General features: G+C 37.7%; 1 protein-coding gene across 3 annotated transcripts in view; it reads left to right on the top strand.

Moving 5' to 3' along the window:
- The window catches only part of FAM3C (FAM3 metabolism regulating signaling molecule C), a 59546-nt gene that overhangs the window by 30510 nt on the left and 5206 nt on the right, over positions 1-23830 (top strand). For 2 of the 3 annotated variants that reach the window (XM_048300516.1, XM_048300514.1), the window contains exons 2-7: positions 11303-11362; positions 15652-15756; positions 16872-16901; positions 17307-17430; positions 21887-21945; positions 23476-23526. In XM_048300516.1, the coding sequence (XP_048156473.1) occupies positions 11350-11362; positions 15652-15756; positions 16872-16901; positions 17307-17430; positions 21887-21945; positions 23476-23526 (382 nt within the window). In that variant the 5' untranslated portion in view covers positions 11303-11349. Of the gene's footprint in view, positions 1-10014; positions 10104-11302; positions 11363-15651; positions 15757-16871; positions 16902-17306; positions 17431-21886; positions 21946-23475; positions 23527-23830 lie in introns of all 3 variants that reach the window. The other variant, XM_048300515.1, reaches the window with a different exon arrangement.

Genomic DNA, 23830 nt, shown 5'->3' with positions numbered 1-23830 from the left:
CTTGTTATTCAAATAGAACTTAAGTTCTGGTTTTTGAACCTGTAGTTCCAGTGAAGTCAGGGGGTTGACATGTGAGTGTAACAGCTGCAGGTCTTTCTACTTATATCGGTAATCAGTGTGTCCATGAGTCATATAAGTGATATGTATGTTCAGTTCTGAGTTTTTCACTAAAATTTCCTGAGACTGTGTAGGACTTGAGGTATGATTATTGTAAACCTCTATGTTTTACCTGCCAGTGTCCAGCTGTATAACCCTGTGACAATTGTTTTGCTGTCAACAGTACTGGAAATATTGTAATCGTTTTGCAGTTTGGAAGGATCTTCCTGAGAAGTCTCACATTGGTCTGCAACCAAGATTGTACATTAATTCTTAGAAAATATGTAATTTTTGTTAATGTCAGAAGTCTGATAGTCTTGAAGTGAGACCATGACATGGGTGAGCAAAACTAGCAGCCCGATGCTGCTGTGCTTGGCATCTCAACACTCTTGAAAGTTGTCCTCTAATCTATCATAAGTTACATTCTGTTGCTACATTAAGTTTCCTTAGTGAGCAAAATCACATGGGTTGGAGCAGCCTGGCAAGTGAGCTCACCTATCTCATCAATTTTCAATGCTTCCTAATACTATGTAGGCCTGAGGTAGTGACACGAGAACACAGCAGAAGTGTGACGAGGAAGTGACTTTAAACTGGTATTGCTGCTTGAAATTTCATTTCTTAGCTTAAGCATCTGTAACCTATAAATAGGTGTTCCTGACTTCCTGCTTAATCATCTAAAATTCTCTGTCTAACCATGGATTCAAGCATAGCTTCCTAATACTTTTGTTAAGGGTATATGCATCCTGAGAGGAATATTTTGGTGAAAATAAATAAATATTTTTCTGGGTAATTTGTAGCTCTAATTCCCCCCTATAATTTGTTTCCATCTGCTTGCCTTTCGGTGTTATCCACAAATTTAAAAACCTTATCCTTCCTCAGTATTTCATTGATGTTTATAATAAATGGTGGATGACTGTATTAAATGGTATTTCACCCAGGGTTCCTGAAATTCAATCACATTAGAGTTTTCACAGGGCATTAACAATAGTTACTCTTTTGGAATTGTTCAACTATTTTTGCTCCCCATATACAGTACTGTATCTTTGTAATACAAAAATAGTTTGTATCTTCATTTGTAGACTGAGCTGCACCTTAGAATTTTCCAGCCTTGGCCTCATATATCCTCAGTGCCAAGAGAGCGTGGAACAGACTTAGTAGAAGAGAGGAGAACTTTGGAAGATTATCAGGACAGGAGGAGCTGCTGGAGTAAACTCTGCGCTGCATTCAATGTGACTGTTGAGTCAGTATTAGTGGCAGAAAGTTTCACAACGTGTTTATATGTACAAACACATGCTAGTTCTCATGACAGTCCAGTTAACATCTTTACATTGAAATACATGACAGTCTCCCCCCCATTCATAAGACTTGCTTTCTTGTGACTGGCTGGCTTCCTTCCCTTCTCCCACCCTCTCTTCAGCTGTCTTTTGTCTGTGGAGAAAGTAACCATCTCCTAGTAGCAAAAAATTTTTTTGTTTTGTTTTTTGTTTTGATCTGTTGTGGTATCACCAGTTAGTTGAGTTATCACTTCACAAGTGTTTAACCTGGTGTTTGCTAGTATTGCTGCTGCTAGAAAGCTGCTGACCTGTTCCCAGACACTTGATTCTGCTTTTGGATCAGCCTTGATACTCTTGTACTTTCTAGGGAGGTGGTTGACAGAACTGCCGTGGCTGCTCGTGTGCTTGCTGGTCAGCTGAATATCAGTGGCATGTGAATGGTTTTGGAATTGCATTTGAGTTGATTCAGGCAGAAGTTTATTAAAGGAGTTCCTGTAACAGGGAATTTCTCTTAGAACAGCTTGATTCAGAGGGGATTGCGTCAGGAGTTGTTAGAGTATGCAGTGGTTGCATATCAGCATCTTTGTGTCAGCTGTGCATAGAGCCTATCACTGAGGGATGCTGTTCCTCAAAGGAATTTATATGTTCCTGCTGTGGCAAATTTCTACATAGGTAATGACATACAGTAAATTCCTATGCAGCATAACTTTAGATTTCCCCATCCATGATGATGCTTAGATTATTACACATCAAAGGATAGAAAATGGCTGTGTTGGATTTTAGTTAGTGGATGTATACCAGTTGTTAACTAAATATTTAAGTGTACAAATTATGTAAATATATAAAATATAAAAAGAATACATTGTCCCTAGATATTTTTTTCTGTGAAATTATTCCTCTCAGATACGGCTTATGGTTTTGATAGTGGTTGCTGTAAGATTGCACCTAGCCAAGATGTAGGTTGTGGATCTTTGTTTTGATATCTTGATGCTCAGAAACCAGTCTAGAAACTACAGGTTTTGGGACTGACTTGTGCATCTTCAGTAGGAAGAAGTGAGTCACTTTAGAGCTGTTGAGAATCATGTCACTGACTGACTTCCTCTCCGTTTTCAAGCGTCTTTCATCTCATCACTCACAAATGATGGCCTGTCCTGTGCTAATATGGACCAGTAACAATGACTTGCCTGTACCACAGAAGCGCTTTGTTTCTGGGTGCCTCATGCACATGGAGGTTATCAGGCACCAGCAGCAGTCTCATATATGCAGTGTGATCCCATTATCCTGTAGGCATAGCATGGCCCTTCTGTGTGTTGAGCCTGCTGCTGCCCTTCTTCCCAGAGCTGATGTACAGTGCTTTCTCTGCTGGGTGCTCTGCTCAGCCAGTGACATGCTCTTTTAATCCTGCAAAGGGCCAAAGCCTATCCAAATGCTACCTCACATGGGAGATGAGTAGATGACAAGGGGCACTGCAGTGGAGCATAGATTTCAGTGCCCCTAGGAACAAGAGGAACTAGGATGCCAACAGTGCTGTGAGCAGTGTCTGTCACTGGAGAGTACTTTCCCCCAGCTTTGTAGTGAGATCAGCTTGCTACTGAGAAAAGGTTAAAACTCCAACATGCAGCCTCAGATCATGCTGAGCTTTTGATAAAGAAGCTTAAATGCTTGGTAGGTAGTACAGATTTGGTTTTATTTCCAACAGCGTGTGGAGATGTCCCTTGTTACTATTAGTAGTCTTCATCCTCTCTGCCTTGCAAAGTATATACAAACTCCATGGCTTGCCATGTTTGTAGTCTTGGTATGCATCTCTGGGATGAGGTTGTTGTGGTGGTCTGTGCAGTAAATGAATCTCATTCAAAGGATGATCATCTCATTCTGCCACCTTAAAGCTACTATCTAGAGTCTTATTGTGGTTGGGAGAAGAACAGTGCAGAGGAGCCGATCGGTTTTCCTGCAATAAATCTGGAGCTATAGAGGAAGTATTTGTAATGCTTCTTTCCTCTTCTCCTTGCTTGCTTGATAACTTTATTTTAAATGGGCCTCAGTATAAAATGATGTTCTGTAACCATACTCTCAGGTAAATTTATGTGGTGGTCATATGTTGTTCTATCAAGTCCTCAGTACATGAGACGTATGGAGCTCCTGGGGCAGGTCCAGCAGTGATAGTTAAGGCATGGAGTATCTTTCTCAGAAGGGAAGGCTGAGAGAACTGGGCCTGTTAAGCCTTGAGAAGAGATGGCTGAGAGAGGACCTCATAAATGTCTGTCAGTATCTGAAGGAAGGGTGTCAAGAGGATGGAGCCAGGCTCTGCTCAGTGGGGCTGAGCAGTAAGACACAAGGCAACGGGCAGCAATTGATGCATGGGAAGTTCCACCTAAATAAAGTTCTTCTGAGGAAGAACTTCTTTGCTGTGCAGTGATAGAGCACTGTAACAGGTCACACAGAGAGGCTGTGGAATCTCCCTCATTGGAGATATTCAAGAACTCTCTGGACATGATCCTGTGCAATGTGCTCTGGGATGACCCAGCTCGAGCAAGGAGAGTGGATGCAAGTGGAGCAAGATGACCTGCTGGAGTCCCTTCCAACCTGAGCCATTCTGTGAAGTCACAGTAATTATGTGTACATTTATTTTTCTTCATGCACATATCCTTTGCTATGGTAGTTCTGTTGAGAATTGCTCTATAGGGCAGGATAATATTGTTGATAGTGATGCAATATTATAGCAAGAGGCTTGGTATTTTTTATTGATATAAAGATGTGAAAGCTGTTGTATATTTGAAACATCTACTAGATTCTGGTAACACCTTCAAGTGAGACCTGGTGATCCCGTAGATAAATATGTTGCAAAGCTTTATTTACTTCCTGTTGTGGAAAAACTGAACAGACTTTGCTGTCTTACGAAGTCAAGGTGGTAATTTGTTTCTTAAAAGTATGACAGAAAACAAATAATTAGTTTTGAACTTTTGAACAGGTGGTAATTACAGCAGTGTTTCATTTACAAAATAGTTTGAGGTACCTCATTCTCTTAAAATCCTTATTGTGAGATTTATGTAGTTTGCTGTGATGAAGTGGGGAAGTAAGTTGATGAATGAGGTTCAGCAATTTGTCCTTGAGGATTTTATCTATCTGATCTGCAATACGTGATATTATCCAACCCCATGAAACACAGAGCTAAGATTCTCTTCAATAGGTATGTCAGCAGCAGTGGTACGATTTACTTTATCATGTATAAATAGTGTGAGTTTTAGAGAGCATTAATCACATTCTTAACTATATGGACCAGTAAATTTTGTGTAATAATTGAGAAGAGTCTTCAAAGTATGGATTGAGTGCTTATAAGACTAAATTCTTTTTGTTGTTGTTGATTGGTTGTGTTGCTTTTTTTTTTTTTTTCTTGGATTGGTTTGGTTTTGTTGTTTTAATTGCAAAAGGAATGTGGGTTGAGTTTCATTCTCTGTAGGAAGAATGAATGCCTTAGTACTTTTATCTCAGCCTCTCAGGAGTCAGAAGAATTTTTCAGCGTTTGAGACTGGCTGGTTTGTGTGTTGCCTAAGGTGAAAGTACCGGCTTGATGCCACTAGCAAAAGCTTGCATGGTCAGTGATTTGACATGCCATTTGGGAAAGGTTTGTTTTGCACATCAAGTATCAAAACACTGAGGCTCAGTGCTGCTTCTCATTTGTATTTCCTTTCCTAAAAGTGAAACCACATAGTGGTATTCACAACATAGGATATGCAACAGTAACTGAATTATCTATTTTTAATTTTGGAATAAGCTTGGGTTTCATTTCCTGAATTTATCTGCATTTATTTGTTGTAGATATAATTTGATAGAAGTAAAATAAAATCTTGTTTTTACAAGCAAACACTTTGGGTCTGATTCAGTTGTGTGGAATGCCAAGGTGAACTTTAATATGTATATGGAAGAACACAATTTGGGTGTTATCATTTTTATAAGAAATTAGTAATTTTACTTCATGGTACCATTTGTCACAAAGGAGAAGAGAAAATATGTATTCCTGAGTCTCTAAATTGTTCTGTGTGGACACACCTTTTGCCTATGTGGATTTCTGCCAGAGCCTCAAAGAATTTATAGGGGTGTAGGAGTGCTGCCTGTAGGGAGCAACTACTGGGGTCATAGCCTGTGTTTCCAGAAGACACAAATGGCACATGATTGTACAATAAAATTGAGTTATACTGTTTACTTTTTTAAAGATATAATTCTTTTCTATGTGTGTCCTTCACTAATTTCAAATTAAATTAATTTTGTAAACATGCTGGAAAAACAATTCGTAGCCTAGCAGAAAAGTAAGCAATCATCTGGATAAGAAAATGCATCCTGCATTTTAATGAAATAGTCTTGAATGATTTTGAATGTGTCTGCTGTTTTGTCCATGGCATATAATTCAGGTTGGCACAACCACTGGTTTAAAACCAGAAATCACATAAAAATAGCTAATGCTGTCCTTGACATATCTAATTCACTGTATAATTTTGAGTAAACCACCACTGCTCTGAGCTGCTTTAACACAACACACTGAAATATCTTATCAACAGAGGCTGGATTAAACACAACGTTGTTTCATTGATTATATTTTACCAGGGATGAAAAGTTAATTTTTTTGTTTGTTTAGAAGATTTTTTCCTGTTCTCTGACAGGAATAAAATGCATCTGCTAATCATTGAGGAATGCAGTTTGTGCTGCCAAAAAAACAAAACAAAAGACAACATCCTAATCTACTAAAGTCTTGGAAATAAAAATAAAAGCTCAAGCCTTTTTCTTTTTTTTTTTTTTTTTTTACTAAGTAATTTTGAATACTTGTTTAATTCTAGTACAGGGTATGCTATTCATATTAACAATAACATATATATACAAAAACAGGTATAACATTATTTGACCTTGCTAGAAAGTATACAAACACTTAAGTCCTGGTCTGGGGAAAAAATTTCCCCCTGAATTGAATGCAAAGCATCTCAGGCTGCCACAGATTTAATATTCTATAACCTGGGTACAGATTTGCGTATAATAGTATAGAAATGTGGGCTTAATATTGAGGGGGACATTAGCTCACACCTTGTAGGCTATCTGTGTTAAGAAAAACTGTCTCTGTTTCCAGACTTCTGTGATGGTTTACAGCCTCCTTTTAAATTTTTTGTTTATCCTTGTAACTGGAAGGTTGTTTTTCTTCAATATTATAACTGCAAATAGGTAAGCAGCAGCCAGGGAATACTGAGAATGGTTATTCTCAGCATTTTTTTAGAAAAAAAAAAAGTTTTAAAAATACATATTTAAAATAATAATGTATTTAATATATGTTTTAGATTTGTTATAAATAATAGTATTTTTAAAAAATAAAATGTATTTCTAAATAATTTTAAAATGGCACCTTGAAGATAAGAGATAAAGATGTCTGATCCTTACTTCTCTTATTCACAGTTCCTGCAAATCAGACTTGATTCTTTTATCCCTTGGTTGGTTTATAGGTCATGTAATTCTTATCTAGATTCTTCCATTTGGGGATTATGCATTAAGATAGACTTAGAAAAAAACTGCATGTGGGTCTCAGTTAAAAGTCAAGATAGCAGGGTATTTTTTGTTTATTTAGGCAGAGCAGAGTAATTGCTTTTTTTTTCCGTACACAGCAGTCCTGTCAGTGCAGTTCACAACAGTTACTTTTGTGGCAGTATGACATTGTTGACCCCAATATTAGAGTGCTGCTGTAATCTCTTTCTCCATTTCTGCTGCTTGTTTTGCTGTGCTTGATGTCCATTTTGAAGTGTATTACTTTCTGTTTTATTAAGTGTCGTTGTTGATTTTGGAACCTCCTCCTAATCAGCTAAGGTCAGAATTCAAAATTTTCTTGACCTTCTAAATTCTGGCGTCTCATCTTTGCTTGCTTTTGTGTACCCGTTTTGTAAGTGTAATCCACTCACGTTATCAAGTTGCTAATGGAAATACTATTATCCTGGGAATGAAATAGACTACATGTTTCATTATTATCCTTCGAAACATTAGTTACAATCGTGTTTGAAACCTCTTTTAAACCGAAGTTTGTGGCACGTGGCCACAGCTTTCTGCGCAGTAAATAGGGCAGAGGTTGAACTCCTGCCCTAGTGACGTGTACCCCAGGCACCATCTCTGGACTTGTGTCAAGAAAAGCCTGATAAAGAATTAACCAAATTGAATTGCATTCAGCTTGGGACTGAAATCTGCACTTCATTCACTGTTATGTCAGTGAGGCTGTATTAATAAGAACTGTTAATTTGTCAATTATCTCAGTGCAGTTTCCTCTTGCACAATGATTCTAGGAGGAAAACTTGCTTGATGACCACTCTGTCTAACACATTAATGTAGAAAGAACTCAGTCTTGGTGTGTTAGAAACTTGATATCATCTAACAAAATATGATGATGATTTGCTTGGAAGGATTATAGGCTTGTAATTTTCCTAAATGAAGTCGTATTATAAGCTTCCTCTGGGAAGGACCTAGCAGGGTTCCCTCAAGAGACACATGTTACTTTTAAAAGCAAGGATCTGCTGGTCTACTTACTGAAGTTAGTTTAGGTATGAATAAAAATACATGCAGTAGTTCTGTGGATTAATATATTAAATTTTTTGTATTTGTGTTGAGTATGCCATAGCACACAAGTTAATCAACAAGTGGAGCAGGGTGGAGGAAAGCCCGCTGTTTTTCTCTTACTTTTTTTTTTTTTTAAATTGTAAGATGCTGTTTTCTGTGCCCTATGCAGAGCATTTCAGACTGCTATGGGGGTTGTTTGGGATGCACAAGGATGCAGAAAAGAAGCAACCAGTAACCTCAGCTCCCAACTGTCTTTCCGTATATCCTCTCCCTAGTAGTTTCTATCCAGAATAAATAATCTTTTTTGCACGAATAGATGTGCAACTCCATGCAGGGAACTGGATAATGACATGCCAGCATTCAAGAAGGATTTATAACCTGTAACTTCTTTTCTTCTCCTGTTCAGGTTCTTTCGTGGATAGCTTTTTATTTCAAGGCACTGCTGCACAACAGAATTTCTGGTTTCTTTCTGCTGACCTTGACTGATAAACTTCCTAAGTTTTGTGCTAAGAAAACACTGTGAAGTAAAAGAAAATCCGTGTTTGAGTCATATAATGCTTCCCAAACCCAGCCATTTTACTTTGCAACTTGGAGATGTTGATCACTTCTGTTTTGTGTTTTCCTTGGCCTTTGCATCTCTGTAGGGTTCTGCTGTACTCATCGGGACACTGCCTCTCAACCCTGCTATGGGCTGCACCTCCTGCCTCAGCCTCTAATAAGTGATACTTGGGAGCCTTTTTGTACTGCCTGACAGAGAACAATGTAGTAATAAATCATTATTTGCATTACTTGACATTCATAAGTCAGGAGGATACTAAGGTTCTAATTCTGCTGCCTCTGCTTGATGGAATCTTACATCAAAGAAGAGAAAACTAGTGTTTGGGTTATTTTGGCCCATTTCTAAGGCAATCAAATGAAGGTTGTTGGTACTGGTTTTGTGCATGTGAATCTAAGCAAGCTTAGTTGTGATCCTGTGTTCCTTGTTTGTTTTTAAATGATCCTAAAATGTGCACTATTAAAAATTCCGAATAAATTTTTTAGTCAGTTCTCTAATTTCAGTTACGAGGTTTAATACCAAAGATGTGGAGTAATGGTCTCTAAGCACTCATAAGGGTTCATGGCTTGTCCTGTTTTATTCCTGTTCTGTCTTGAAAGATTTTTTTAAAAAAAATCTAAGATAATGCAGTGTAGGAAAAGGACTTGATGTCCATAAATTATTTTCTCGCAGCTGGAAAGCACTGTGCAAGACTTGTCTTTACTGTAGCACTACTGTATTATTCTGTAAATCAAACCCCATGATTTTTCAGGATACTGTAATTTAGAAAAATAATCACTACATTTTGTAAATTCCTCTCAAGTTGAGGCATAGCACACTCATTTTTCCTTTTTCTAAATAAAACAAACATTCCACACCTAAAAAAGGATGCATACTCTTATTCGTTGATTGCAACAAATAATGTTCCCTGAGATGGGTGAAAGGGGATGTTGGGATAAAAGCAGTCAAGGTTAGATCATACGATTGTTTCACTTAGATTCTTTTTCTGGTTTTGTTCATATTCTTCTTTTCATGCTTTGAATTTGTGGTGTGTTTTTGTTTAGAGTAAAACAAAAAAAGAAACTTCTTTTTTTCAGTGCAGACTTAAAAGAAGCTTGTAGTTGTTCCAAGTACAGACAGTGTTTATTGTAACATTGGTATATTTCTGGGTGTGTGGAGAGGAAGAAGCCTAGAATAATTCTGTTCACAGACTTTGAAATAAACTGGGTTTATCTGCCGTTACGAATTCTTTTTTGCCTTTTTACAAGACAGATGAATACTAGCCTTTCACTGAAAGAAGTTATTATATGAGGATATAATATATGTGGCTACAATTAAATGGATATATTATGGTCTATAATATGCTGTGAGATTTCCTTTACAGTACAACATTAGCACTCAGAAACATTTGTCTGCTTTTAAGCTTTGGTGATAAGTATTTTCAAATTCCAATAAATAGAAATAAGTATTTCTGTATTTGCAATTTTTTTCCCTGTTTATTTCTCTGCTGACAATTTTCTTGTAAACTTGAAGGGATAAAGGAGAATGACTGAGTCTTTGGCAAAGAGGATCTGGACACAAATCACTGAACTTGAAGATACTGAACTAAGTGAAGGCAAAAGGTTGTCTACATAATACCAATTTTTTCTCCTTAGCATAGACCATGAGAACTATGTGGGTGTTTTGGTGCTTGTCTCGAAATAATTTGTATTTCTAATAACAGCATTTTTTCTAATAATTCCTAAAGATAATGTTTTTGATGGTTTTCAAAATCATGGCATAGGAGTGCAGAGGGTTAGGGATGCTTTTGTGATGGGGGTCTGGGACAGCTACTTGGATTAGGGTGATAGCTGATTACATGTTTTCAGATGTGGCCTTAGTGTAGATGATTCAACAAGATCCCTGAATCGGGGGAAAGTCATGCCAAATGGCCAGACTCAGTGCAGCATGTGTCCACCAGGACTGAGCATGAGCATGGTGCAGAGCCAGGAGCAGCCCTGGCTCTGCAGGTAGAGGGCAGAAGATTTGGTATGGCCCCTGGACCCTGCATTGCTTGAGGAGGAGGAGGTGGGAGCTTTTGTGCAGAGCCTGTGGAGTTTGTGGCCCACTTTGACTCTGTGTGGTGAAGCTTGTGGTTGCTTAGGTGCTGCTTGCTTAGAATGGTTTTCAGTTTATTCTGAAATAATTGGAGTATTAGGGTTGGTGCTTCTGTCATTGCTGACCATGTTATTCCTCTGGCTGTACCTGTGAATGACAAATGTGTTGTTACATTTCTGTAATGCATAGGTTAAAGTGTTGGCCTTCTTTCAGTTCCATTGAATGCAGTTTACGTAGTATCCTAAAGACCAAAATGCTTAAATCTTTTCTCTCCAAAGCATGATTGGCTATGCTATGTTGCCAAATAACAACTTGCACCCAGAAGCAGATAGGGTTTTGAAGGAGTGCAGTTGGAGTTGTTGACTTCTACCACATAGCTTTAGGAAACTAAAGACTGCTTAGGTAGAACACTGGTAAGTACTTAGGTCACAGATTGAAGGATTGAAAGTTAAACTGAATTTGTAGTGGATTAGATGAAATTAGTGTTTTTTCAGAACACTTCTTTGGGGAGAAACAAATGAAAGCAAGACATCAGAAATCTATCTTAAATCTTTCCTTAACTGTGAGCATTAAGAAATAGGTATTCAGAACAATCATCATTAATTTTATTAACTAGAAAATCTATGGGGTTTTTTTATTCATCACAAAAGTGGGGTTTTGGCTGTAATTATGGTGAAGTGGTTCTTAGTTTTTGTTTTGCTTTGTTTTGTTTCTTTCTTCATAGGTGGCTGTTTTAATGCAATAGTGTCATTAGCTGGCTGAAGACTAAACATGAGAATAGCAGGTAAGTATGCTCAGTAAAATCACACTTTGGTCATTTGTGAAACAACTGCTGTAGACAACAATAGCAAGTTGTGACAATAAGGTTTTAAAGTCATAGAATCATAGAATACCAGGTTAAAAGGGATCTGAAGAATCATCTGGTCCGACATTTCTTGGCAGAAGCATGGTCTAGACAAGATGGTTGTCTTGTGAAAAGTGGAGATTTCCTCAAACCTTTGATTTCTGATTAGTCTGTCAGCACACCAGGAAAGCCAAGGCCCTTGTGCCTAACTAGTCTGTCAGTGTCCTATTATGGGGACCCTTCAATGAACTTCCTGTTCACTGGGTGGATCTTGAATGACTCTAGTAATACATATTTTTGTTACTCATTGGTGGAAAATTGTCTTGCTTCGCTGTTACAGGTATAGTCAATAAAATATAGAGTGCATGCTCAGTGAGGGGTGGTTGTACCTTGGAGGGAGGTAACTTTGGAATGATGGTGTGAGTTAATATTACAATTAAGTTACAAAGAACCAAGTTCATCTCAGGAGAGTGATTTCACCACAGTTACTGGTTCAGCAGCAAGATACCTGCTCTTATCTCCCTTGGTTGACAGGTGCTGTGCAGGTTTATCAGCTACAAAATTCCATCTGATTTCAACAGAGCCTGGCCAAGGTGTTTCTACTCTTCTCCACCCTCTGATCCCCGTTAGCATGTGCTTGAGGTTGCAGACTGTGTGTGGGGAATCATTGTGGGATAGGTTTGGAGTGTGCTCACAGCATTCCATCCAGGGAGTAGCAGCTGTATTTTACCCTATAATTTTTGTGCTGCTGTAACTTCCTCTAGTTTGGACCCTAGCCATCTTTATACAATGGCCCAGCATTTTGTCCAGCCAAATTTTAAAATGGCCAATGTTGGGGAGTCCACCACTTTCCTGGGGAGATTATTCCAATGTCTGATTGTTCTTATTGTGAAAATTTTTCCTTGTCCAACTGGAATCTTCCCCAGAATAACTTGTACCCACTGTGCCTCTTGTTTTCAATGTGACTCCTTGCAGAAAGGCAACCTCCATCCCTTGAAGGGTAGCCACCCTTGAAATACTGGAACATGGTACTAAGTTCTCCTGTAAGTCTTTTCTCAAGGCTAAACAAAGCCAGCAGCCTCAGCCTTTCCTCATCTGGCAGGCTTCCCAGTCCTTTGATCATCTTTGTATTGGACTCTCTCTAGGTTGTCCATGTGTGTCTTTTTTTTTTTTTTTTTTTTTTTCTTTTTTTAATAGCAGGGCCCAAAACTGAAGGGAGTATAACAGGTGTGGCCTGGCAAGTGCTGTGCAGAGAGGGATATGACTTTATCTCTCTGCTGGTGATGCCCTTGTTGATGCAGCTCAGCATCCTGTTGGCTTCTTTGCCAGCACCCTCCATTTGTATTGAGCTTGTTGTCCACCAGGATGCCCTGGTCCCTTTCCACAGAGCTGCTCCCTAGCTGGGTAGATTCCAGTCTGTTCTTTACTCCTGGTGATTTCTGGAGTGGAAGACCTTACACTTGTCCTTGTTGAAGTTCACTATTAGTGTTAGCCCACTCTTCCAGCCTATCCAGGTGTTCCTGCAGGTTGGCTCTCCCTTTAGACGTGTCCACTTCCTCACTCAGTTTGGTATCCTCATCAAACTTTGTCAGGGTATGCTTCACTTAACTGGCGTGACAGGCACTGCTGTTCTACTTTATTGATGTTTAATGAAACTCATTTTGGAATTTGGGATGGTCAAGGAGCAATCACCTTGTTAAAATGCTGTAGCTGATCTGCAGTGACTGCTTAAGGTGCCATGACTTGACGTATTTCGGCTGCTATTTCTGTAAGATGATGAGGGAATAAGGAGATGGCAAATGGTTGTCTTAAGCCATTTCTTCCCTGCCTTGCACCCTAACTAAAATTGCTATCTGCTGTTTTAAGTGCCTGAAACTTCCTGAATGGTTGCTGGGAGTTTGAAAACTATAAAAGCCTTTTCATAGAGGTAAGTTACTGTGGTACAGGCTTTGAGAAACTAATTCTACTTGACAGAAGGTATAGTGATTGTAAAAATAAGATCTTTGCCAATACAACATTAAAAGAAAACATTATTTAGGCATTTTGTCACAGTAGAATAGCCTGTGTAGCAATGGAACAGTTTTGAGTTCAGTTGAGTGCACTGTACTTTTATCGATAGTTGCAGTGTTATTTTGCAGAAGGAGAAATTGTTGCCTCTTCTAGGAGAAAATGACACCTTTTCCAAGACCTTGTTAATGCATGAAATTAGTCAATTTCTGTCACTACTCTTAAATTTGCTTTATTAACAACAGTATGTATAACTGGGAGCAACTTGCTAAAGTAAATCTGATAAAGAACTGGAAAATGCTCCAATTTTTAGGTGCCTGATTCACCTGGAAAATTGTTTTCCAAACATGTTTCGGGTTTTTTTTCCCCGTTCTGTCTAACTGGGTTTTTTTGCTAAAAACCCACAAAGAAGATATGGCAGTTCCTATAGAATGTTTCACCTGTAGCAAACATGCCAGTTTTGGTTCAAATGCTTGGAGAACCTTCTAGGAGATTTCTTACTCTTTCTTTGAAGGGAGCACTTGCCATTCAGTTGGAGAGCTCAGAATAGAGAGTAGAGGGGATGGTTAGTCCTCAGACTGAGTTCTTGTTCATCTCACATACTATATACTAAAACAACATGGTCTCTAAATGCCACTTGCTAGATGACACATTCCAAAATCTGGTACCATCTTGTGGTTTTAAGCAGTGTTGCTTGGAAAACCTTTACCTCACTTTTTACCATATGTTCAGATCATCTGTTTCTCCAGTGCTAGTGCATGGTTCCCTTTCTTTCAAGTGCAGTGATCTTTGGAGTTCCAGCATAATATTTTTAATTTAAGTTTGCACCTGTGTTTTCTTACATCATAGTATGTATGTGCTCACACATGAAAAGGACCAAACTACAAACAAAAAACCCTTGTATCTTTCTTCATCTTCCTTTTCTTTTTCTATCCCCTTATCTTTTTTTAGCCTTTTGGGAGGATTGATTAGCATCTCTCATCCTGAAGGCTGAGTAATCTGTCTATTTTAAGATTTTTCTGAACAGCCTATCACAGCAGCTGTCTGAGATCTGCAGGAGTATATAAGTTTGGTTTTTTCTAGAGGATGTATTTGGCTGGCAATCTGAGAAAAAGAAGCATGCTTTAAGGTTGATTCTTCCAACCAGTTTGACATACTGCAATGAGATAGGAAGGCCAGATGTTGATCAGATGCCTCCTCACCCAGCTTCTACTCTGTCAGTATTTTACCATCAGTTAAGAGTGGAGTATTCTGTAAAAATGTATTGCAAATTGTGCTAAAAAATGGTGAGGTTTGTGGCAGTATCACATGCGTTTCCATTTCAGATGTAAGTTGCTGTGGTTGTGTGCTTACAGCTCTTCTCCCAAGAAGTAGATTGGCCACTCAGCACTGGAGGAACTTAGGCTTGTAAAGCTTCAAGCTACCTGAGACCTCAATATATTAAAAGGGGGAGGGTAGAGGTACTGCTTTTTCTTACTTATTTTAAAATAGCCTTTGAGTCATCAAACTTGCTTTTTGAATGTCATTAATATGAATTTCTTGAAAAGTAGGTGAGCATGCTTGTTTCTGGTTGGCTGGTGGTTGGGGTTTGGGGTTTTTTGTTGTTTGTTTGTTTTTTAATTTAATACTCAGAGCTGACTGACCATAGCAGCCAACCTGCAGTATATAAACAGATCCCTAATCACTCAGTCTGGGCCATACGTTAAAACAGAGGTAGCTCAAGTTGAGGGCAGGGGGAAACACAGTATTTGTGAACAGTGAAGAACCAGGTCCTCATGGCTAAGAACAGGGAAGTGGCATGGGGAAGGAGGGAATTTTGCTTTTGGACAACAGTCAGGTAGATCATCTTCATTCATTTGGTTAAGCTGGATTTTCATGGAAAAGTCTGGTTTCTCCTGGCTTGCTCAGCTGAGTTGGTGTACTATGGTGTCAGAGAAGCATGAAGGTAGAGAAAGTTAAGACCAAAGTGTGCATTTGGTATGATAACCTGATGGATCAGTGCATTACATCCTACATTATAATATCCATCCTACGTTATAATATTCATCCATAATACCGATACTTTTTTCAGATTTGTTCTGTTCAATAAGTCTGCAAATGATCATCCTATTTCTGAGTTCCCCAGAATGTAATCTGATACATTTCTCTTGTTGCTTATTTTGGTAAACTAATGTTACCATTTCCAGATAATTTTTTGAAACTTTTTTTTTGTTTCTTAACAGGTGCTGCAAAGTTGGTAGTAGTCATAGCAATATTTTTATTGACGTTTTATGTCATATCTCAAGTGTTTGAAATAAAAATGGATGCAAACTTAGGACACATATTTGGTAAGTGATGACTTTGTTTCCTCTGGACACCTATTAATATTTACTTGAGCCTTTATAAAAAATATCGCATTTATTTTGCCTTAGGCTCTTCAACCTAAGAATTCTGTGTTTAATATGTGTGCTTGTTATTTTTTATATATAATATGTGTATTAAATTATTTTCTGTATGAAATATTTAACCTACTCTCTTAATGAGTGATTCTTTTGTCTGCCAGAGATACATAGTTTTGCCTGCTTTCTCTTTGTTTACTGGAAATGCATTCTTAGTGTTGAGTAATAAACTAGGCGACTTGAATTGTGTTTCTGGAGGTCTGTGCTCTGCCTTAGTACTGCTAAAGAGATTCAGGATTTGTTTTGGGTGGGCTTTTGCTCGTCTGCAGGGACCATGTTACGTTGAATGTGCAGTAGACAAAACATTTCAGATGTGGCCAGGTTCTACACAGAGAAAGATCAGCAGTCGAGGTGTCTCAAAATTCAGAGTCTATTTCGAACCAGAATTGTCTTTCAAGGTGCTTTTCATTACCAAAAAAACCCAACAATTTTTGGTGCATGGGTGGAGTTTGTGTTCTTTAATTCCAGATTACTGCAGTGTGAGCTGCCATCCGAACCAGTCTGCAGAGACATCTTTAGTAATCAGTGAGGAGACAGAGGTGTCATTCAGATGTGGGCATGATGGGGCACTCGCGTCTCTTCGTAGCCCAAAAAGGGAGTCATGAATGGTTGGGTTGAAGTACACCTGAGCTGCGGGCTTCCAGTTTAGGTGAAAGGAACCCCATCCCAGTGAAGCTGTCAGGAGGGAATTAATTTCACTTTAATGCCCAGAACTCCATAAATTCTCAGAGGTTTTGGATCTCCATGGGTTTTTGACTCTGTGACTCTGAATGACTCTCAGTCATAAATTAAGGCAGTGCTTCTGAGTGGGATTCCTGATCACTTGCATTCTTCTAATGCATAAAAGTTTTTTTTTATTGGACCATGATATTCAGGTGTGTTTGATACTTCATTTCAACCACCCTGTTTATATAGGGGTACAGAAAGATTTTACATTTATAGGATATTATATAGCAAATGACACTTTATTAGTAACATCTTGTAAAACTTTGTTTTCATTTTAGCTAGATCAGCATTAGATGCAGCTGCACACTGTGAGTATTCATATGCATGTATTACTGCTGTGACTTGCTTTTACTAATAACAGAAAGACTGATGAATTTTCATAGTTAAGAAAGTCTTAATTACACTTCAAATGCAATCAGAAACTAATTTTCCTCTTCTCCTGATTTTCCTAAATTTCTGGTAAAGTCTGTTTTGTAGTTTTGGCTTGTGGCTTTTGATGACAGTGCCAGAACAAGCAGCAGGGTGACAGCAAGAAGTTGGAATAATGAGGTGCTCCAGGAACTTAGTTTATTTTAAGCTGCTGTGTAACTACAGAGGCGATAGTGTTTGTGTTTGCTCTCTTCCTTGCATTCCTTCAGAAAAGTAACTGATATTTGTCTGTTAGCCTAACTGTGGTGTTCTCTCTAAAATCTTGTTTTATTTCCTTTTGAAAGCTACAAAACCTCCAAGATACAAGTGTGGGATCTCTAAAGCTTGTCCTGAAAAGCATTTTGCATTCAAAATGTCAAGTGGAGCAGCAAATGTTGTTGGACCTAAAATTTGTGTAGAGGATAATGTGTAAGTATTTTCACCTGTTATTTCTAAGTGTCTCTTTCAAATACTTAGATCACTTTGCACATAAAATCAGCAGTTTAAATTAGGGGTTTTTTGCAAACAGTTTGACTCCATGAAAAAGTCACGTTGCATTATAACCTTGTCTCTGGGGAAGCACACCTAATGCTCTGCAGTAAATGCAGAAACGTATGTTATTTTAATGCATGCAAGATAGCTTGCACTTTGTTTCAGATTTACAGACTGAAAGGTTAGTTAGACTTTGTCAAATCAGATGCACACGTGTCTCTAAGTAACTTGTCCTTGTGCCTCTAGTAGTAATTCAGTGAATAATTGTATTGTCTTTTGCAAGTAATCTTTTAAACTGTATTTCCTCAGTACCAATGTCAGAACATATTTTCTACTTCGAAAGTTGACTTCAAAAGGGAAAAATAGTATTTTAACTATCAGTAGTTATTTAACTGTGCTGGTGGTAACTTAAGTTAATAAACTTCAAATAATTGTGAAATGAGGAAAAGAACTGCTTGAGACACAGTTTGGTTTTAAGTCCTTTTTTTTAATAATAATACTTTTGACACAGTATTATCAATAATACTGTGTGTATTTAACTGAATACTTTTCAGTAATGCCCATAATATTAATATTTTTAGACTCTATTTTTCCTCTTAGGTTCTTCCTGCTCATTGTCACCTAGAGTGTGCAGCTTTCTATAACATAATCTATCCACTTGATTTTGCAGGTGACATGTCAGAAAAGACATAAATGTTAGTATTAGAAGGAGAATGTTTTTAGTATCAGTCACACTTAATGCCTTTGCTTTCCACTTGCATTTAAACTACTCCAGTTCAGCTGTTTCTCAGCTCACGCTATATTAGTACAGACAGCACATACAGCAGCTGGTGCTAATGAATTCTAGAGCCAATGGCAACTTCTCTGTGAACAACAGAACCCCACATAATAGAGTAAATAGGATAATTCATGTACAAGAGAAAAAAATGTATTGGTAGCATTTTCCATCACTTTAATTGTAAGACTAGTCTCAAGTGATCTTAAAGAGAAGACTATTTTTAGCACTAACTAGCATTCCTCTGTAAGGCTGGCTTAGCTCAAGCTTGCTGGCTTGTGTGGGAGTCAGTTTGCAGCAGAGCATCCCAGTGTAGTTGGGGAGCATGTGCTCAGCAGGAGCTCACCTTGGCACGTGGGGACTACAGGCTGCTCCTTCCGCTTTCCATTCTTGCTGGTGACTTGCTTGGTGACCTTGGGCAGGCTTGTCTAATCTCTCAGCACAGTGTTTCTGCAGGTGTTCTAAAATGTGCAACTGTCTCATTCTGGTTGCCTAATATAGGAAGCTTAACGTCTGTGAAGACTTAAGCTGATTCAATGATTTAAAGTTTTGGGAATGCAAGTAATATTTTAATTTAAGGATTGTAGGGTTGTTTAGTTTGGGATTTTTGACTGGTTTTTGTTCTTGCTGACTGATTAACTAAGAAGAGTTTTGTTATTTCTGTCCAAAAAAAAAAAAAGAAAATCCTCTACTAGATATTTTGCTGAAGAAAGTGATGAAAAGAAAGTAGTTGCTGGAAAAAGTCCTCTAAGTGGGCACTTTGGTGCACAGCTATTGGATTCTAAAATCCAGCTTTCCTTGGCAAACATCTTTCTGAATCCCTTCAGAGGGGAACTGGTCATGTCTGTTTAAGTGTCCACCAGAATATTTGATTGATTTTATACGATCTCCTGCTTTGCTCACAAGAGGTTTTATTTCTCTTTCAAAAGCTCTCAACTTGTTGACTATAAATGCTTGGAAGAATTCTAAAACTGATGAAGGGCTGCCCTCCTGTGAGAAGCTGTTGCATTGCAGCCTGTTGTGTTTGTGATGGTGCACAAGCTGTCTCAAGCGTATAAAGTAGAATACCAGTCCTGAAAAAACCTCATTTCCTCTCAAGTAGCTCTTTTTTTAGCGATATTTTGTGAACTCACACCTGAAAAAAAGGTTGATTTTTTGTTTTCTGATTACTCTGTGTTCCTCATACTTCCAAGACAGGACAGCAGGAACAAGTTTTCGTAATTTGTAAATGATATTTACAGAGTAGCGTATTTTTTTTCTTACGTATTAAATGTAAGGATGTCACTTGACTTATGAAAGCACTGAAGGTGCTGATACAATTCAGAATGCAAGTAATTTCTCAATTTTTCTTTTTAATTATATAGATATTTTAATGTGAAACATGGTTTCTGCTGTATACAAGTTCATTTGTAGCCTTGCTCTATATTGGGAGGCCATAATCAGAATTAAAAAAGAACGTGCTGGACTTAGCATCAAAATATTAAATATTGTAGTTGCTACTTCATGGGCTTTTTAGAAGGGGCTATATTTACTTCTTTGCCAGCAACTTCTCCCTGCGGTTTTACTTTATTAAGAAGCCAATTGCATGATTGTGCCACAGTGACCAAATAGCAGAATGTTGTACTACATTCCTTGAGTAACAAGTAATTCTTGTATTCATGGTTGCAGCTTTTGTTATCTGAATCCATTATAACTTTATGCATGTGTGGAATTTCAGTGTCTAGTCATCTCAGTATTAGATATTTTTGGACTGGTATTTATTTACAGATAATTTTGTAGTTAAAATGAAAGGAAGCTCTTACTCTTTTTGGTAAAAGAAATGCTCACTAAATTTTGCAGGAGGAAAGGAATTTGTTCAGAACTTCATTGCCTTTATTCATTTATGTTCCAGTCTTTATTTGCCATATGTTTTTCTTGTTTAGAATGGATGCTCAGACATGACATGACAATCAGATGATCAGAGCAGAAATGATCCTCCAGGGCCTATAATACTTCTAGAGTTCCCTACTAACCAGAACTGAATTCTGCACTTCAGCAGAAAATCTCAAGTATTTTCTTTCAGAATTTACTGATTTAGAGTTTTAATTTAAATCACAGTTTTTGGCAGATAGTATAACTTAAGGGACTAACAGAAGAATATGAACTCTGTCATCTCTGATTACTAGTTCTTTAAAACCTTTTAAATTCACTGTGCCAAGAGTTGCCATTATCTGGTAGTCTTTCATGGCCTCTCTGAATACTGAGTCTTTCTGATACTTGTTTATTCAGTTTGACATTCCTCTAAATGTTGGCTTCTGTCTTCATCCTGGGTGCAAAAGATAGCACCAGAGAGGAAGATTTTTGACATACTTCTATGATAGACCATTTCTTGTTTCTAGCCTATCACTAGGAGGTTGGCATGAGAAAGCTGACATGGAAGCTGTGTGTGTAAAGAGGCATTGCTTAGAACAGCTCTTCAGACATGACCTGAAAATCATATTGCTGCAGAAAAAATGTGAAAAAAGTTTTGAACATAACAGGATTGTACACACGTGCAGCCCCTTCCTAAAGCCAGCTAAAGAGGTTAGAGAAATCCTGATCAGGATGAAATTAAAGCATCTGTTAGAGTGTGTTTGTAACTAAGGACACGTGTGCACTTACATGCTTTTGCTCAGATGCTTTCTTTAATCTCAACTGAAGGCTTCTTCATTATCTTAAATTATGTAATTGTTCCAAACTTCTATTTGTCATGTTTATGTTGCCTCTTTTAATCCTAGCTTCAAAGTGTTGATGCTGGGATAGTTGAGGTCTGAAGGCAGAACAGAGTTCTTCACACAGAGCCAGTGAACAGGGATGAGGAAGTCTGGAAGCTTCCTCTCACTGGAGTGGTACAGCCACCATGGTCTAAGGCAGTACAGCATCCTACCTAAATCTTAACCTTCCTGTTACCTCTTCTTTACCTCTCTGAAGGGTTTCCATTTCATAATGGGACTCTTCTTTCCAGCCCCTTTGCTCCTCTGAGTTTGGTCAATAAATTACTCTCATAGATTGTGACATTTTTTTGGGGATGTGTGATTGTAGTCCAAGACTGTATGCAACTTTTGCTTGAAGTCCCATCAGTGTGCTAACTATTTTTCTTGCGGTTAGACTTCCTGTTGTGTGTATGAATAGCTAAGTGCTTTGCCTTTCTTGTTTCTTCATGTAGATTTTAAGTGCTCCTGTTCAGTTAGCTTTTAAATTTGTTAACACATTTTTGTTCATTGTGTGCTTACAAAAAAAGGCTTAAAATGTTGGTTATGTGACTGTGCTGAGCTCCGCAAATTAATATTTGGTTATTTTTTAATACATTAATAACATAATGACATAACACTATTTTTTGTGACAGTTTTAATATACAGACATACTTTGAAACTCTGATTAAGCAATCAAATTAAATCAATACAACTGGGGATACTTGATGTAGTATTCTTAATTCAGTGGTGCTTTAAGAACACAGATCAAGAAGATTTAATTTAAGTTCTCATGAACATGCAGTCTTTTAACTATATATCTCTTAGAATTTGGTCCTATTAAAAAACCAGAAATATTTCACGTCAGAAGATTGTCCTATTAAAAATAAAAATATTTATTTTGTTTCAGTTTAATGAGTGGAGTTAAAAATAATGTTGGCAGAGGAATAAATGTGGCCTTGGTCAATGGTAAGTGACATTTTAAGTGAACAGATTGTAGTCTTCATTTTCAAATTATTTCTGAAATTTAAGGTGAAATACTATGGGGTGGTAAAAGGCAAGCACCAAGGAGAAAAGCAAGTATTCAGCTTATTTATACTGAGGTAATGTCAGATATTGGCACTGACACCTTGTTGTTACAAAGTAGGAAAACTCAGTGCATTTTTGTTTCTAAAAATGAGTTGTAAAAATAGTAGTGTGGAGTGCTGTGATGACTGTCTTGTTGATACATCATGTAAATTCCTAATGCACCGAAAAATGGAAAAAGATGAGATGCATGCTACTTCTTTTGACCTTGTGTGTTGCTGCCACTAATTAAACTGTAGACTGTATTCTTCTGTTGCTCTGTTTACAGTGAAACTTTTTTAGCTTCTTTAACAGTTTTGTTAGTATACAGAAAGACCAGTTCATTATTTCCTCGCTTGAATCAGTGTATTTGGTCTATAGATCTTGTCTGTAAATACATCATGTTAGGTAATTGTGTTCAGGGTTTGTAATTTTCATTAAAACCAAACTAATTTAACTGTGTGTTACCTTGAAAGCTGAACTGAATGTAAGCACTGGCACTTTTGTCCTTAATGTGTAGGAAACTATTCCTTGTAGCACTGAGATAGCACTTTGTCATTGCACTGCAATATAAATTCTTGTTTTTTGTGGATTGTACTCAGATTTACATCATCTAAGGCATAACTTGAACAATGCTTCCTAATCCTATGTTGGTTTCCTAAATTGTCTCAATCTGTTCAAAACCAAAATACCTATCTTTGTATTTTATAGCTCCAGTCTTTCTCTCTGTCTTCCAAACTTTAAATGAATGTGTATATTAAAAAAAACTTCACCTTCCATCAAATACTCCTTTGTAGACAGCATAATAAAAAAAGGTAATGAGACATAATATATTGTCCACTTTGTTCTATTTATTCTGGATGTTCAAATCTACTTACAATTTCCAGTCTATAGCAAAACATGCAGTCTAATTTTAATCTTTCTGATTTTCCATGTGGCACGAAAGGCAGTCTATAGCTGTACTGTCTATTTTTGCAAAACCAGCTTTTGAAAAAGGCAGATATATGAACTGAATACTGTGTTGGTTTTAGAGCCTGTGGGTGTTTTCATTTATTTTAGATTCTACTTGAAGCAAAATCAGAATTCTGCCTAGAATCATAGAATGGTCTGTGCTTGAAGGAACCTTAAAGAACACCCAGATCCAGCCCTGCTGCCATGGGCAGGGACACCTTGTACTAGACCAGTTTGCTTAAAGCCGCATCCGGCCTGGCCTCCAGCACTTTCATGGATCTTCTCACTTTTTTCTTCTTACCTTTTCCTGCACTTTTTCACAAACCACCACACTGTTTTCATAAAAAAAAAGTTACCATAATTCATTTATCTAGTGTCTTCTGCAGTACTTTGTCTGAAAGAGTGTAAGAGGAATTGGGCATGTTTTCTGTAAAATAATTTTGGCTATATTTGATGGTACCAAATGTTTCTTTTTCTCTTCAGGTAAAACGGGAGAATTATTAGATACTAAGTTCTTTGACATGTGGGCAGGAGGTAGGTGCACTTACACCGGTCTTTTTTTCTTCTTTCTTGTCCAGACACCCTTTGCTGTGGAGATTTAAGGTGACAGTTAAGGGAGTGCTTCACCTCTACCTTTGTAGTTGTGAGGAGAGTCGAACTTTAAAGAAACACAAGTAGCTGAGGTGGGAGGGAATGGTGTGGTTAATCAAACAGACTTGTTCCCCAGAGTAGTTCTCACTAGTGGTTATGTCTTTACACAATATGGATTAAATTCTCTCTATAAAATAAGAGTTCTCTGATATGTTTTAGCTTTCTCTCACTCAACATCTTTTTATAA

Source organism: Corvus hawaiiensis, chromosome 4, assembly GCF_020740725.1.
Source record: "Corvus hawaiiensis isolate bCorHaw1 chromosome 4, bCorHaw1.pri.cur, whole genome shotgun sequence".
NCBI classification, from domain to species: domain Eukaryota; kingdom Metazoa; phylum Chordata; class Aves; order Passeriformes; family Corvidae; genus Corvus; species Corvus hawaiiensis.
This window is presented reverse-complemented; position numbering and strand designations above follow the sequence as displayed.